Source organism: Staurois parvus, unplaced genomic scaffold (assembly GCF_062004578.1).
Source record: "Staurois parvus isolate SC_StPar_1 unplaced genomic scaffold, SC_StPar_1.0 ptg000091l, whole genome shotgun sequence".
Taxonomy (NCBI): domain Eukaryota; kingdom Metazoa; phylum Chordata; class Amphibia; order Anura; family Ranidae; genus Staurois; species Staurois parvus.
Genome location: NW_028317887.1, coordinates 5,221,681 through 5,239,306, shown reverse-complemented (window position 1 = coordinate 5,239,306; position 17,626 = coordinate 5,221,681). Strand labels below are relative to the sequence as shown.

The 17,626-nt window shown below is 39.6% G+C and overlaps 1 protein-coding gene across 1 annotated transcript in view; it reads left to right on the top strand.

The window, feature by feature from the left end:
- LOC149468191 (low-density lipoprotein receptor-related protein 2-like) overlaps positions 1-17,626 on the top strand; it is a 106,244-nt gene that overhangs the window by 33,139 nt on the left and 55,479 nt on the right. The window contains exons 11-14 of the mRNA XM_089670599.1: positions 721-949; positions 1,079-1,204; positions 1,722-1,943; positions 12,305-12,610. Of these exons, the coding sequence (XP_089526725.1) occupies positions 721-949; positions 1,079-1,204; positions 1,722-1,943; positions 12,305-12,610 (883 nt within the window). The remainder of the gene's footprint in view (positions 1-720; positions 950-1,078; positions 1,205-1,721; positions 1,944-12,304; positions 12,611-17,626) is intronic.

Sequence of the window (17,626 nt, the reverse complement as noted above, 5' to 3'; positions counted from 1 at the left end):
CAAATGGTCAGTCCGCCCCTGGTTGTACTTTCACTTTTCAAGTGAAGCTTTCCAGTTTTTTTTTTTTTTGTCTTGGTAGTAATTGTCTTTTGGCCCTTTTACATTGTGTCCAGCAGTTTATGAACAGGATTAGTAGGAAGTGCTAGTAGTAAAGAAAAGGGAGGGCTCTTAAATGTATAGGTTTATATTTGAGATGGTCTCACAGGTCATGTGGCAACTCCTGGTTCTGGGCAGGTCATGTGGCAACTCCTGGTTCTGGGCCTTTTGTCCATGACTGGCTATCAAATAAATAACACTGGTTCACAGGTATTGTGTGCAGGCATTTGATAACCCTGGCAACCCATTGAGAGGCTTTTGTAGACAATACAAGAGGAGCTTTAGATACAAAATCAGAGCAAAACTAAACGCAGTCTGGTTCTAACTTTTTATATAATTAATGATTTACTATAGTATATTTGGTGTTCTAATTCAAAGATAAGTGCATGGAATCTGATTGTATAAGATTTAGTGAATAGATTGTGCAGTAATGACTGACTAAATCGAAGTGCCCTTTTACAATATTGCAGTCCTAAGGCTGTGCTATGCTAAAGGCACTTCTCCTTAGTGACTTATTGCACACATGTATCCACTTATGTACATACCATAAATTCACTGAGGTTCCAACATAATTGTTTCATGCTTTATTAACCCTGAAGACTTCTAAATTTCTTCTTACTGTAGTCTATAGAAACTGTTCGTGTTAATGGACGTGGCAGATATACATTTCCAAATGCCCTAAAGAAGGTGCCAAATCCTTTGGGCCTTGCAGTGTTTGAAAGATGGTTCTTTTTGGCTGACGAAAAACACTTGTTCTCCTTATCAAGAGATAAGCCAACAGATGGAGAATTTTTGCTAAACACTCCAAACATTTCTGCATTTACAGTGCTTCATGAACTTCAGCAATCCACTAGTAAGTCTTCATACTCTGTATATAATCTACTGATGGCTAGACAGTGGCATTCTACGCAAGATTTTGTGGTATCCTCACCTGTGCAAAAAACATGACCTACAACCTTTTGCTTTTATTCTGTTTTCCCAGATGAATTCTCTCCATGTTCTCCAGGGACCTGCAGTCATATCTGCTTGTTATCTCCAGTGTTGGACAAATCTTACAAATGTGCCTGTCCTGCAGGGTACTTTCTCCTGCCATCTGGAAAGTGTGAAAGTGAGTCCATTTTGCATTGATGTGTTGCTGTCCTTTTGTTTCTCCTCATCTCAATCCCTACTGTTGACACACTAATTCATGTAGACCAGACATTCTATGAAGTTGCTTTTGAGTTTTAAAAGTCTATATAATTTGTTTTGGTTATGGGCAATTGGTGGGGTTTTTTTTGTTTTGTTTTAACCTGGGTGGGCTAATTATGTGGTCACTCTCCCAAGAAAAAAATATAGCAATACACACCAAACTGAGCATGTGCAGAGTGACTCCACACCATCTTACCAGGAGATGAGGGGGGACACTGGAAGGGGAGGATCAGTGTTTTTACACAATGCAGAGTATTAACCCGTCGGGGTCCACAGTCGGTATAACAAGCATGCTTTACTGCATATAGACTGATTTTACTGTTGTGGGTTTAGTAACCCTTTTTAAACTCTCTGAAATGTTAAATGTCATCTTTGACTAAATACTTTGTATGAATTATCTTTGAGTCTTGTGATTTTTAATCCTTAATGGTTCTTAGATTTGAAGATTATATATGCTGATTCCAAAGCAATCTACATGATGGAACATGGGTTTCAAGGTGTCTTTGTGAATAAGGAACTTGTACGTCAAGCAACAAACATTAGTTTGATGGACTTTGACTGGAAGAGAAACCTTGCATATTGGACAGATGAACATGGCCTTCTCAAGCGTTCTAATGGAATTTTGGGAAACATTAAAGTATTTCACACAGGTGGAACAGGTACTTAATTTTTTTTTTTTTTGCTTTTTTCACCTATAGAACATCTGTGCAAATATTATGGATGCTTGTAAATGTGCTAAAGTGTGAATTGGGAGATTTTAATTTTACACAAAGCCAAGATGCCAAAACATACCAGCATTTAAGAGGTGGACAGTAAAGCAAACCTGTACTGATAGTGGGCTGGCACTGCTGACTTTTTTTTTTTTTTCTTTGAGGGACACTGGATTCAGAGAACTGGGTTACTGCTTACAGGAGATTTTATCACGCAAACAGTGACCAGCGTGTTGACTGCTCCCACTCATGTCTATAGTTTTTTGCTAGTGTCCAAGGAAGGTGAAGGTTTTTAACCAATATTACTTCTCGAATAAAGAGAATATTTTCTTCAGTCAACTTATCTAGATATTTGAGCTGGCCTTTTATGCATCAGTCCGAAATCATCAGAATTTTCTCACAAATGGTGTACCTGGACCCATCTGGACTTGGATGATTGTGGTGTCTGCCTGGAATGTTGCCTTCAGGCACTGGGATCTGCATGGTTTTTCAATCTGTACTCTTTCAAGGTCAAGAACCTGTGGCACTCTGGTGTGACCTTGTCTCTAAAGTCTTCTGTGAGAAGGCTGTGTAGGCTGAGCATCGGGAGCTAACCATTCAGTGCCATTGCCCCGGTCTCCCATACCTAAGCAAGCAGGCCTTCTGTATAGTCTCTGTAGCCATCCTTGAGAGGACAAACTCCAGCCTGCAGTTTCTCCTTTCAAGAGGCTGACGGTGATGACCTGAAATGGTCTCTGCGGTTTTCACATTCCTTGGAGTCTTTTTGATTTTCATGTGTGGCCTTACCTTGGGAAGAGGTATTTGCAGGCTTGCAGTAGCCCATGGGTCAAATTGCAGCTTGGGCTACTGCATGGGCTACTGCATGGGCTACTGCATGGGCTACTGCATGGGCCAAATTGCATCAACCAAATTGCTGATTTTTTTTTTTTTTTTTTTTTTTTTTTTTTTTTTTTTTTTTTTCCCCTCCAGAATCATTACCTATGCTGCAGCAGCCTTGAGCCTTCTGCTGTAAAGGCTATATCTAAAAGTGCATATTATCCACATGTGATCAGCACTATATTCATATTTAAATGCCCACCTTTTCTACAGATGTGTAAATATGGAAATCCTTGAGTGTTGCCAAATAAACCACTTGCCAAATAAACCAACTTCTAAAGGTCTGATTACATGTGATAGAATACAAATGCTAGATTACTAAATTGTGTAAACATCTCTCCCACTTTCTCCTCACTCATCAAAATTGAATGCATGCAAAAGGAAATGCTCTAGAGTAGGTTACTGCTTTTTATTAAGTCCTTTAAAAACATCCAAACATTATGCTTGCATAAGTGCATGCAGCTCTCTATAGGTAAATTGGGTAAATTGCACATGCAAACATGGGCTCAAACCATGCATCTCTCCACCCCCCCCCCCCGCCCCCCCCAAGTTTGCTCAGGAATGCATAATAAGTCTCCATATAGATGTGGTCAGCTGCCGGGGGTTCTTCCCCCCCCCCCCCCCCCCATTTATCAGGAGCAGCCTCAAGTTCTATTGGAAAAGTTGACTTTGTGGTTGTTCCTGTATTCTTTTGGCACAAATTAAATTCTCAAACGCTAAAAGTGGTCTTAAATCTAGTTTTGCTATACATGCAATATTACTACATTATATCCCAAATATAATATATAAACTTAACCTTAGGTTTATAAAAATTTACCTATATCTTGTGTAGAAATCTGGGTAAATAAAACAAATTCATCCAATCGGATCATAATTTAAGTGGGCTATAGTGTATAAAGATACAGTAAAATGACTGCCAAATCCTTATGCCAAACACTGCAATGTGCAAAAAGGACGATAGATGGCAGCAGTCTCTAGTCACAAATTTTAATATTCAATTGTCCTTCATAATTTATAAAGCAAATCTACAACAGTATGTAACTTACATCATAGTGCAATGTGTAAAAATGCTCTATTGACCAGTTATAATGGGAGATTCCATTAACCTCAAATGCTTATAAAACTATTATGGTTCAGCTAATCCATTTTCTTGTGGATTCATTCAGCCCCAAGAAACGCGTGTCGTTCCTCTCTAATTTGAGTCCCTCCATGCCTTTCTGTTGGTATCAATCCTGCAAAACGGTCAATGGATCTCCTTTGAATCCCCTGCTTGAAAATGTATAATGTAATGAGCATGTGTTTTCAGACCTTTTTTTTATGTGTTCTACTTCGAGGAACACTTTTTTAGTTTCCGCAATATACTGTAGCCTGTAATGGTATTCTATAAGGCAAGTAAGTTCTTTTATAAAACAAAGTATCTTTAATCATTTTCCTTTGGTATTAGGCCTAAATTCTGTAATCTTCCTAAGAGCATTCTTGCACATCATCCACAAACTAAATTAGTCTGTCGGATCTACTACCCTTGAAGTCAAACTATATTAAAATTTGAGCCCTTCTGTAAATTATACAAGGTATTAGGAAGTAGTGGACCCACAGTCTTTCAATGTAGTACTTATACATGTCAAGATTTTTATATTGTGTATTAGCCTATCATGGCCAACTGACCTTGAGAACTTCATTTTGGATAAATATTCAAACCTATTTTCAATTTCTGTTACACAAAATTGTCCCATAGGTCCATTGGTGATTCATATAGCAACTAGTGAAAAATTATGCGGTGTTTCTATCTCAGCTTTAAATTCTGTGCAAACCCCATAATTTCTAATGACTAATCAAAGAAGATTTATCTATGAGAACTTTATCCTGAATTGGTCAATTTATCATAGAAAATTTGAAATGAGATTTGGCAACTGTTCCAGATTTGGATAGCTAATACTTCCAGAAAAAATGTTTTTGGTTTGGGATGGTGTTGGTATCGATCAAATCCCTCTCCCTTGAAGCCATGAATGTTTGTTTGCCAAGCTTGGTGCATATTCACTCCTTTCCTATAGTGGCTCCTATAATTTTGTAACTGAAGTTGCTTATGGAACCAAATATAATTATGCTTCACTGAAAGTCAAACATTTTAGACTTTCTGCAAAAATTAAAGTTGGTATCCTGAAATGTATGTATGATGCAAGATCTGTTAACAGAAATGTTGATATTTTCAATTGGTTATTTTGCTTGCTTGGTTTCTTTAATACAACTTGGTGCTTGTCAGCAGCAGTTGGACAAACCTCCACATATTCACCCAACCTGGAGGTAGGTTAGTCTACTTCAACAATGGACCTTGGGGTTGTGGTACTTTGTACTGTACCTTCTTATCCCATCATATATATTACACAAAGATTCAGCTATTGAAGTTTCTCTCCTTAATTATTTCAAATCCTATATACTACTTGGTACTACTAGTGATCCCTGAAAACCTTTCTCTTTAGAGATGCCCATGTTTCCTCCACCTAACAATTGTACTTATAATTCCTCTTGTAAAAAAAAATAATGTAACTATTGTCTGCCCTCCAAGTTGTAAAGCGCTGCTCAAACTGTCAGTGCTATATAAATCCTATATAATACTGATGGATCTGTCCACCTAAGCTGATTTTATCTCCAGATGTTTGTTTTTCAAAACCATTCTTCCCACTTGCTTACCTGCATGTTATATGTCCTGCCCAGGGGCGGACTGACAACTCATGGGGCCCCCGGGCAATAGGGGATCATGGGGCCCGTGTCCTTGCCCAAACTCAAAGCCTATGAAAAAGGTACCGGGGCATCTCATGGGGTCCCCTACTGACCCCGGGCCCTCGGGCAGTGCCCGAGTTTCCAAATGGTCAGTCCGCCCCTGGTCCTGCCTACTGAGTAATTTCTCCAACGCGCAGTATAATAGGTGAGTCAGAACTTTTATCAAACTTTACCTCCCTCCACTCCCAATATGCACTGCCTAAACGTTTTGATAAAGTAATTGTTAATAGGGGGGTTGAAGATGAAATTGTTTCAGTCAAGACACTATAATGCCTGTGAGAAGCAGGCACTGGGTTTTCTTAAATAGGAGCGCTCTGAACTAAAATGAAATGAAATTTTAATGTTCGAAGCATAAAAGTGGTGGGGTAAAGAGGTTTTAACTACATTAATTCTAAGCACCCAAGTCAGTAGTAAATAGTCTCAACCGTTCTTTAATTTCCACACTACGCTGCACAACATGGTTTGTTAAACAGTTTAACGCTGACAGGTATAACTGGTAATGAAACTGTCATGGAATCAAGATGGACAATACAGTGATAACTCCATAGCATTGGAATGGCCCAGACAGATGTGGTGTTTCATGGTTGCTAGTGTTAATGGCATGGCTGAAGCCCAGGTCTTGAAGGACAGAGGTCTCTCTGAATCGGTAATATGCACGATCTTAAACTAGGAAGCCCTGAGCCCCAAGGTCTATGATCACATGTGGAAGGCATGCTTCACCTAGTTCAAAGAAGCCTTTACACCAGGAAAAACTTGTTGGGAAGAATCCCAACCTTTTTTTAACAATCAGGACTGGACCTGCATTTGACCATCAAGGGGCAAATCTTGGCACGTCTCCCATTTTAAAAAAAAAAAAAAAAAAAAAAAAAATTTTAAGCAAGACCTTTTTATACAAGGTCTCTTGTAGCATCTCCTGTATATCAACCCATGACTCAATGTAACTTGTTTTGGTTCACAGCACTTCGAAATGCCAGCTTTTGAGCTTGTCAGGGTTATTCTACTTTCCATCTTTACAAGGCTGTTTTCCTTCTTGCAATTGCTACAAAATGTTTGAGCTGGCAGATTTGTCCTGTAAAACAATTTCTGGTTTTGCAGGTGGTGAGGTCCAGAGTCTGTTCCTAAGATGGTTTTGGCCTGTCACCTCAACCAGGACTTCTGATATATTGTCCGGAGTTGGAAAGATGGAAGGATATCTCAACTAGATGTAATTTGTGCTTTGAGGTTTACTTTACAGCCACTTATTCCATTAGACTAATACTTTGCCATTTCTGATGGTCCCCATAAAGGAGAACCAGCTTCTTATTGGGTTCCACCCTTTCTTTTGAAAGCATATGCTACTTGATCTGTTATACCTGTTCTCAGATTTGCAAGGCTGCAACCTGCTCTATTAACATTCTTAGTTTTACTAAATGGATGTTCAGCTCTTGCCTGATATCAGTTTTAGGCCTAAAGTCCTTCAGGCACCTCCCTTGAGCTGTGGGCAACCCCCAGTTCTGCCTTGTGTGCAGTTTAGTGTTGGATCCCTCCTTAATTGGTCTGCTTTTGATGTCCCAACTGTCTCTGAAACCTGTCTCTCAATTAGAAACAACAATTCTATTTCCTTGTTTACACAAATACACTTTTTTTTTTTTTCCTTAAACACGCATTTCTTCCCTGTTTGCTTTTACTCCTAGTATTGCCCTTAAAACATATATGCTGGGAGTGAGGTCATACCAGGCTGGTCACTCTTTACCTCCTGCAGCAGTAGAACCCAACTGTTTCTGAATCCTGTTACTTTATGAACACCAAGAAATGGATAATGTGGCAAGTACAACTTTTTTGGGGGGCTGTTTGAACAATTCCAATAGCTAAAGTTTATTCAGGTTACATCCCTTCAATGGCTGCATGCTGGTGTCAGGTGACTGGAACTTGATGACAATCAGGGACACAACCATTTTAGAATTTTAAGGTCATAAATGGCATTCTAAGTTTCTCTCCCACCTCCCGAAGTATCCGTTGCCTAGCATCACCTGTTAAATAGGCATTTTGATAATTAAGGGCTAAGACAAATTGCTTAAAAAAAAAAAAAAAAAAAAAATTCTCCAGTAGCCACAAACAAGGTTGTAAGTAGTTTAAACAGCTCTTATATGATATAGCTGTGTATTCCTGAAGTTTGGTCTGAAACTGAACACTAAGTAAAATAGTTACTCCTGCAGCGGGGCTCCTCTTGAATGGCAAATGTTAAATCTGTTTTGTTTAAGGGGAACATGAGCAGTTTCACTTACCCTACCCCCCCAGCCCCATGCACAGCTGATCCCCTTTAAAAAAGATATGACCATGTACAAAGAAACACCAGTAGTCCTGTTTGTAAAGTTGGTCATACACAAGTTTAATTTTCTGTACCTAAATTCTTAATCTGTTTTCATGAGTAAACTAATTTTGCTTTAAGAACCTAAAAATTTATACCAGACCTGGATACGTTTTCCATGCTGCGCCTTCAAATTCACAAAGGAGTCTTTTTTAGGATAATTACATTTTAAAGTGGAACTGAAATCAGAAAGCAAAGATGTTATGGTATAGGGAACATCTAGAAATGTTCTGCCTAAACAGTACTCCGAAGTTATTTTGGCATTCTTCCTGACAAATTAATGCACTTCTGGTGTGGGGGTGTGCCTAGCCACTCTGTTGCCTACAGCTCATAGCTGTAGGTCTACTATGTGATGTCCAACGATCTGCTGACTTAAACTACCAGTTCAAGAAATGTAGTGGTTACCTTGCTTCCTGTTCTGGAGCCTATGACATGAGGAAGCAAAGCCCTGCCTCTACCAGAGATGGTGACAGACTTTGCAGAACAAGGTATGGCAAGTCGGCAGTTGAGAAGATCGAAGATGGCATATAAAGCACACTGCAGATAATCTCCTAAAAATGTGTATAAAATTGTACTTGGGGGAAAATGACTGGGTCAGAACACTTAACCAGGAAAACCAATTTCCCTTGGATACAAGAACAGGTCAGCAGGATGGGGCTGAAATATGTTGAAGGTACCCTTTATCCAGGCTACAACCCCAGTCCAATTTTCCCTTAGCGGATTCATCATCCAGTCCAATGCTAAAATCTGTTTACCTTTTTTCTAGCTTATGCACCTGTTGTGATTGGACATCCAAAGGAAGTTGCTTTTCCTGGTGAAATGTTCTGATTGTCATAATTTTTTGTAAGCGCAATTTTATCCATATTTGTATTTTTAAAGAAGTAATCTACATTTATGCAGTGTGCTGTTTTTTTACCTTCAGTTATAACCTTTGGATATATATAGAGCATGTAAGAGCTGGTTTGCATGTGTAGTGTGGATTGAAGCTCAGGTTTCACAGCTAATCGACAGTAGTTCTGCAGGTTCAGGTCATGATTTTATCCTGTTCACAACTGATGACGTGCGGTTTAGATACCGGTCCTATAGAACATGGCCTTTAATCCGCACCTGAACCGGACCACACTGCTCAGAAATCATACAGGACTTTTTCAAGCCACACTGCCAGTGCACTGGACATATGTGAACAGGCACCAAAGGAATGTCATGCAAATTGGATGATTATAAAGGATTTCTATAGCACCAACAGTTTGAGCAATACTTTACAAAATGAAGGCAGACAGTTGCAATATTTATAAAAGGAGTAGGAGGGCTAGTTGGAGCTTACAGTCAAAGTCAAATCTAAGGGTCAAATGATGCAAAAGATAATAGCTGTGAGGGATGAGCTGATAAAGGTAAAAGCAGGTTAGGCTTTAGAGGTTGTCAGGGATCATCTAGATGTGAATGGATTAGGAGATAGTCAGATTGGGGTAGGGGGTTCTATGATGGGAAGTCTTGGAGGTGATGGGAACTAGAGAACAGGAGGTCATGGAAGGACCGAAGAGTGGTTTGGTTGATATTTTGAGACCAGGTTGGTGATATAGCTAGTGTCTGAGTTGTGGAGAGCTTTGTAAGTTGTTAGTACTTTGAATTTTATTTGTTGGGTGAGTTGGATGCCAGTTGAGTAATTGACAGAGGGGTACTAGACACTGAATGGTTGGCAAGGTGGAGCAGTCTGGCAGCAGCATTCATGGACTGAAGAGGGGATAGCCCACATAAAGGTAATCCAATGAGGGAGTTGCAATAGTTGCGGGATAACCAGGGAGGGAGTTCAAACCACATCCAATCAGCATTATATGTGAACCAGCACTAAAGATGAGCAGTCCTGCCTAGGTACAATGCCTTTTGTCATGTTAAAACCAATAAAATTTATTTTGGGATTTTATCTGATGGACCAAGACAAAGTGGCACATAATTGCGAAGTGGAAGAAAAATAACTGGTCAATTTTTTTTTTTTTTTTTTTTTTTTTTTAAATCTGAAAGTGTGGCGTGCATTTGTATTCAGCCCCCTTTACTGATACCCCTAACTAAAATCTAGTGGAACAAATTGCCTTCAGAAGTCACCCAATAAATAGTCCACCTATGTGTAATTTAATCAGTATAAATTCAACTGTTCTGTTGAGCCCTCAGGTTTGTTAGCAAACATTGGTAAACAGCATCATGAAGACAAAGGAACACACCAGACATGTCAGGGATAGAGTTGTGGAGAAGTTTAAAGCAGGGTTAGGTTAATAAAAAAAAAAAAAAAAACCCAAGCTTTGAACGTCTCATGGAGCACTGTTCAATCCATCTGAAAATGGAAAGGATGTGGCACAACTGCAAACCTACAAAGACATTGCCATCTACCTAAACTGAGGCTGGGCAAGGAGAGCATTAATCAAAAGCAGCCAAGAGGACCATGGAATCTCTTGAGGAGCTGCAGAGATGCACAGCTGAGGTGGGAGAATCTGTGCACAGGACAACAATTAGTCGTGCAGTCTACAAATCTGGCCACAAGTCCCATTTTGCAGTCTGTGAGAAGCCATGTGGGGGACACAGCAAACGTGTGCAAAGTTCTCTGGTCAGATGAGACCAAAATTTAACTTTTTGACCTAAAAGCAAAACGCAGTGTGTAGCGGAAAACTAACACTGCACATCACCCTGAACACTCCATCCCCACCGTGAAACATGGTGCTGGCAGCATTGTTGTGGGGATGCTTTTCTTCAGCAGGGACAGGGAAGCTGGTCAGTTGATGGGAAGGTGGATGGAGCCATATACAGGCCAATCTTAGATGAAAACCTGTTAGTCTGCAAAAGACTTGAGACTGGGGCGGAGGTTCACCTTCCAGCAGTACAACGACCCTAAACATAAAGCAAGAGCTACAATGGAATGGTTTAGATCAAAGCATATTCATGTGTTAGAATGGCCCAGTCACAGTCCAGACCTAAATCCAATTGAGAATCTGTGGCAAGACTTAGATTGGATGAAGAGTGTCTGAATAGCAATTTGACAGAACTTGAGCTATTTTGCAAAGAATGGGCAAAAATGTCTCTCCTAGATGTGCAAAGCTGGGAGAGATCCCCAAAGACTTGCAGCTGTAATTGCAGCAAAAGATGGCTCTGCAAAGTATTAACTGGGGGGGGGGGGGGGAGGGGTCTCTGAATACAAATGCACGGCACACTTTTCAGATACTAGTTTGTAAAAAAAATAAATTTGAAAACAATTTTATAATTTTCCATCCACTTCACAATTATGCGCAACTTTTGCTTTTGGTCTATCACGTAAAATTTGTTTTCAGTTGTAACATGACAAAATGTGGAAAATTTCAAGGGGTATGAATACTTTTTTCAAGGCACAATCGGTGAAGCATGATACGTATAGGGGTTCTATTGGGTAAAGCTCAGCTACAGAGAGCCTACAAGCAACACTTTGCTCTGCCTCCCTTTGGGCACAAGCAACACTTTGCTCTGCCTCCCTTTGGGCACAGCTTCTAGAGTTCAATTCCAAGTCAACGTGGCATTCACTTCAATCTTTCAAACGTATCTTGTCCTGTTGCTTTTGAAAGTGATTGTAAACCCTCACCTTGTAAAACCACCCATTCTGTTTAAAATAGAAATAAAAGGCAAATCATTTGTGTACAGCTGCACACAAACTTCCCAGTGAGGCTGTGCAGGGGTCATGTCAGGACAAGTCTGATCTTTGGAGAGTAGACTGACTTCCCAGCAGAGCTAGAGAACTGACCATGCAGTGTTCACCTGCCTAGTGTGGTCAGCCTTTAATAGGAAAGCAGAGGGACTGGCAAAAACACCAGTGATTTCACAAAGGAAGGAATGCAAAGAGAACAGGATACTTTTTCTTCTAAGTACATGGTACAGCACGCAGATCGGCAATATGAAATGTTGGGTTTAAATTCTTCAATTTCAAAGACAGCTGTACATTCAGACAATCTTTAAAGAGATACTATCGGAACCAGCCAATATTCGGAAGGTATGGTAAGATTCTAATCTCAGGTGGAAAAAATGCAATAACGTAAGGGTCTTATGGCTTTAAAGGCCAAAAGTTGTCCAAATCTGAAATGTATGGCTTAGGCACAAATTGCATGTGCACAGCATATATCTTAAAAATATTAACCGAAGGATCTTCTGTGAGCCAGCGCCCCCCCTTTGTCAGGCAAAAAAACTTTTAATTGTTACTTATTCTAATGTATTGGCTTTGAATGTAGAATTTTGTACTAAAATATTCATACTGATTTTGAAAATATTGAGACTGCTAACCATAATTTTCTATCTCCAGTTTGCATGGCAAAGATTGACATTGCTACTGGGAACATTTACTGGCTGCCTTGTGAAAAAAACAAGATTTGTGTAACAAAGCATTCTGGTTCTGGAGCAAAGGTCATTTATGTGTCCAGCTACTCCATACAACACTTGCTGCTTAACTGGGAGACAAGGTTTCTATATGTAGTGGAAGATGGTACCATGATACGGCAGATGAATCTAGTTGGTGGCGATGTACAGGTTGTATTCAATGGCATGGGCATCACACGTGTAAACTTGGATCCCAAATCTAACAGCATTGTGTGGCAATCACAAGATTTTGGTAAGTGCTAAATTACAACTTTGATACAATCCAAAAATATTCTGGAAGGCAAAAAGCTCTGAAACCTATATTTTCAGAATGTCCTATGTAGTTGACACTTTTTATTAAATAGATGCCATACTGCACCTTAGTAACCATTACAGGTTTGTCTATTTTATTGGTAGCAAATTGTGGGCTCCATTCATGAACGCACATTGCATGCTGTATTTAGGTGATCTGACACATTTTCCCCAAATAACTTATGCAATGCTGAAAATGTCAATTGCCTTATGTGATCTTTACTCCCCAAATGGTGAGGTAAATGCTGCATAAAATGGCATCAATCCACAAAAGGAAATTAATGCAAGAGTTAAGCAGTGGTCAAGGCATGCAGTATTTAAGGAGTATAAAAACAGCCACTTTGGAGTATTTTCTACTTTTTTTTTTTTTTTTTTTTTTTCTGGATCAGTTCTCAACCATAATGCATAGAAACCTAAATATGGAAACACACAATCATTTGGTTTGATTTACTTGAGGTATAACTAGAGGCAAAAGTTTGTTTTTTAGTTTTGGACAGTGAAGATGGATTAGAACACCTGGCAAGCTTTTATTGCTGTCTGTGCCCCTGTTAAGACTATTTACCCTCTGTCTTTGGGTTTCTTTTGCCTTCATTTTCAATGCAATCTAAACTTTGGAAGATTTACCCTCTATTACTTTACTGGGCACAACCCAATGGGGACACTAATTTTGGTGACCTGGGGGGTCCCAAGGTACTTTGTAGGGATTTCCTCACTTCCTGTGTTGGCTATGGGACAGGAAGTGGAGGTCAATCTCTCCAGTGGGACACAAATGGCATAAACTGACAGGGGTTATAACACTCCAAAATAAGTGGAGTTGTGGCTAGTTCTACTTTAAGGCAAATACTGTGCACTTTGCAAGTTTCTGCAGAGTAAGTGGGTAAAGCTTCACTTTACAAAGGATACCCAATCACATGCAAGAAAATGTTTTTAAAACTGCATTTTTGCTTTCACTTAATTGGATGATGGAAGTTGGCAGAATTTCCCCTCATTTTATGAAGCTCTGGAGCAAGTGCACTTACAAAGTGAGAAAAAAATATGACTGTACGGCACTACACATCAAATACAAAATGTGAATACTCTAAATATAAGAAGAGTCCCGATTAAACTTCTAAACAAATATCCTTCTGCCTATGACCCACCGGAGAGCTCCAAAACAGAGTGCACAATTCCTCCACCAGATGTCTGCTCACCACCAGCAGTGACCTCACATATGCTTGGTCTAACTGCACTTTTGGTCCTAATTTGGACTCTGAAGATCAATTTGAATAATGAATCCCAATGGCTCACTTCACAGAACCCCCTTCACCGGTAGTAATCCAGCCAGCTTGCGAAGCAATCAATTTGGCCTTGCCTAACAGTATGTGTTAAACAGTGTTTTTTTTTTTGTTTTTTTTTGTTTTTTTTTTTTTTTTGTTTTGCACACATTTGCAAATACATGCGTAAGCCACAGTCCCAATTTTTTAGTTGGGTCCACAGTATACAGAGGATTCTTGGTGTGGGACTGTGGCATGTATTTGTAAATGTGTGCATACAAAACATTGTTTAACCCATACTGTTACAGGGCGAAATTGGTGGTTTTGCTAGCTGGCTGGATTACTACCAGTGAAAGGGGTTCTGTGGAATGAGCCATTGGGACCCATTCATCAAACTGATCTTCAGAGTCCAAATTGGGACCGAAATTGCAGTTGGACAAAGCATTATGTGAGGCGACACTGAGGTGAGCAGACATCTGGTGGAGGAATTGTGCACTGTGTTTTGGAGCTCTGGAGGTCATAGGAGGAAGGATATTTGTTCAAAAGAAATTTTTTGGGACTTTTCTTATTTAGAGTATTTACATTTTATATTTTGTGTAGCGCTGCACAATCTTTTCTCATCTTGATTTTGCCCACATATTAGATGGGGTTTCTTGTGTTTTTAGCAGCTACTTAGTGTTTTGGGGGGAGACTTTGTATTTAATTTTGACCCATAGCGCGTACTTTTTTTTTTTTTTCACTACATTGCACTTACAAAGTTCTCAGTCTGTGCCTTTTTAGTAAATTCACCCAAATACATGTAGTAAAATATAATTTTTCTCCTTTTCATTTTGCCAGTTTTTTTGTGTAAATACAATTGTATAGATCATTGCTGCAAAAACCTCCCAATCACTTCAAACAATACAATGTACATGCATATCACAATGGTCTAATCTAGTGGTCTCCAAACTGTGGCCCTTTGCTTGTCTTTATCCACCCCTTGGGGCACTGTTCCTCCCACTGATGAGATGTTCTACCAACTGACACCAAAAATGGAGTACCATTTCTCTCATTAACCGTAATGGGGCACTCTTCCTCCCAATAGGACACTGTTTCTCCTAATTCCAAATGTGGAAATGTTTACTCACCGATGCCAGGAAAATTTCCACTGGCCACAGTCCGGCCCCCCTAAAGTTTGAAGGACAAACTGGCCTTTAGAAAGTTTGGAGACTCCTGGTCTAATATTTTGTTGGAGCATATGTCATGTGGTGGGGATACTTTACTTTTTCACAATTTTTAGCGATATCTTTGGCTCAGATATTCGCAAAGCAGACTCTAATAAACCCACTCCTAACAGCTTAAGTTCCACACCTTTTGTAAAACTTGTCTATTCCCAATCATTTTGAAGGTTTGACAGATAAATACCAGAGACCCTTTCAAGACCATGGCTATTCACTGATGGGACAAAACAGATCTGTCCAAAGATATAGAAATTACTTTACCAAATATTGCTGCAAAAAAATTACTAACCACTTCCCAGCTGCCATATAGCAGATATACTGCTACACGGTGGCATGGGTGTGCAAAAATCACGTGTGTGATTTTCATTTCCAGGTAGGGGGTCACACATGAGCGCTACCTGTGCCATGGATGTTAATCACCAGGTCCCGGCCGGTGATTACAGACCATCACTGGGAGGAAGACTGTTTGTTTTGTTTAGCCTTCCTCCCTGTCAGCTCGGGCACACTGCTCGGGATGGCTATGCACAGCCATCCCTATCAGTGTGCTTGGTGAAACGCATACCCCCCTGCCCCCTAGTAAAATACTCCCTACATAGGTTAACCTTTTGATCACCCCTCACATTAACCCCTTCCTGCCCAGTCAGTACAGTCAGTGCTGGTTTTTAGCACTGATCACTGTATTGGTGTCACTGGGGATGTCAGTGACAGATATTCTCCCCCTGTGTCAGAATGCCTGCCGTAGTCCCGCTAAGTCGCTGATTGCCACCATTACTAGTAGGGGATTTTTTTCCAGCAAAGCGGAATACATTTTGGCCTAAATTTATGACAATTTGAGTTTGTTTGTTTTTTCTTACTGGACATGTTTAATAGCAGTTTAAAATTTAGTTTTTCTCAACTTGTCAGTTGTTGTTTTTTTTTTTTTTTTTTTTTTTTGCTTATAGCGCAAAAAATAAAAAAATGCACAGGTGATAAAGTACCACCGAAAACTCAATTTGTGGGGAAAAAGATGTAAATTTCATCTGGGTGTGGCGTTGTATGACCGTGCAATTGTCAGTTAGAATAATGCAATGCCATAACACAAAAATGGCCTGGTCAGGAAGGGGGGGTAAATCCTCAGAAGGGCAAGTGGTTAAAGCTGGGTTTCTCAACCAGGGTTCCTCCAAAGGTTACCAGGGGTTCCTTCAGCAATAAGAATTTTGCCTCATGTTCCCACTAACACATTGATCTTTTTAGCTATCTGTAAAGGGTTAATTCTTAATAATCACAAGGGTTTCTGTGTTTGAAGAGGTTGAGACTGCTTTAAAGTGTAACTATACACAACTTTTTTCATTTTGGATAGCGTAATGGAGGATTAGAACCCCTGTCAGTTTCTCAATTTTTTGTTTTCCCATCTGTGTCCCTTTTTTTTTTTTTTTTTAGGAAGATTTTCCCCCACTTCCTGTCCCATTGCCAAAACAGGAAGTGAGAGGAAATCCCTGCAAATTGGTGGAATCCCTTGGAGCACCCAGGTCACCAAAACTAGTGTCACCATAAGATTTCCTCTCTTATAGAAGGGTATTTGTGGGTTTTTTTTTTTTTTTTTTGTTTTTCAATCAATATGATAAAGCTATTTTACTGACCCTTCCAACTTATTTTTAAAGGAGATTTTTCTCAATATACCTTTTTTATATTGAGGTATAGATATACTGTATGTGTTGCATAAGCAGCTTAGAGCTGGGGGTGGAGAAACGGTACACACTGATCTTCCTGGTGAATTAATTGCTTTTAACTCCAGTACATGGTACAACATATTAGTCAGGAATATGAAATGTTGGGGTTACATACTGTTTAAAGCACTCCCCACTTTTCTTCAGTTTTCTTTGTTGCATTTGTTCCAGTTTTAACATGGAGTGCTACTTGGCAAAGTTGGCTCGTTTGAAATTTGGTGCTCCTTGTCCTACTCATGTCTTCCTTTCCTATAAAAATTTATAGCAGCTGTGATTTTACTCTGAGCACTGTTTCCTATGTTCATTGCAACATCTGCAGTTTGCTCTGTTTAAATTGGTAGGTCCAACAGAGCACTATTCCTAGTTGGGGCTTCCAACATTTTTACTTTAATTGTCCTGCATTACATGCAAGAAATTACATGCCTTACTTGAGTAAGCAGGTCATCTTCAGTCTATTCTAGGATAGCTATAGCCCTCGTGATTGACATGGCCCTGCCTCCCCAAACATCTCGAACTGTGAGATTTTTTTTTTTTTTTTTTTTTTTTATAACCTACATTAAACAATGTTTTTTTGAGGCTCTAGCCTCAAACTCCTCACTAGTCAATGTCATACCTCATATTGTGTAGGCTGTCAAACTAGGTTTCTGATATTCTGTCAAAATCCTCTTGGATCAGAAGTTGTGGTGGTTTGTCATTTGACCGTTGTCATGAATACTTATTATGACTGTCACTATTTAAATATGCCAAATATGCAAATCATTTATGTCCATGCATTTTT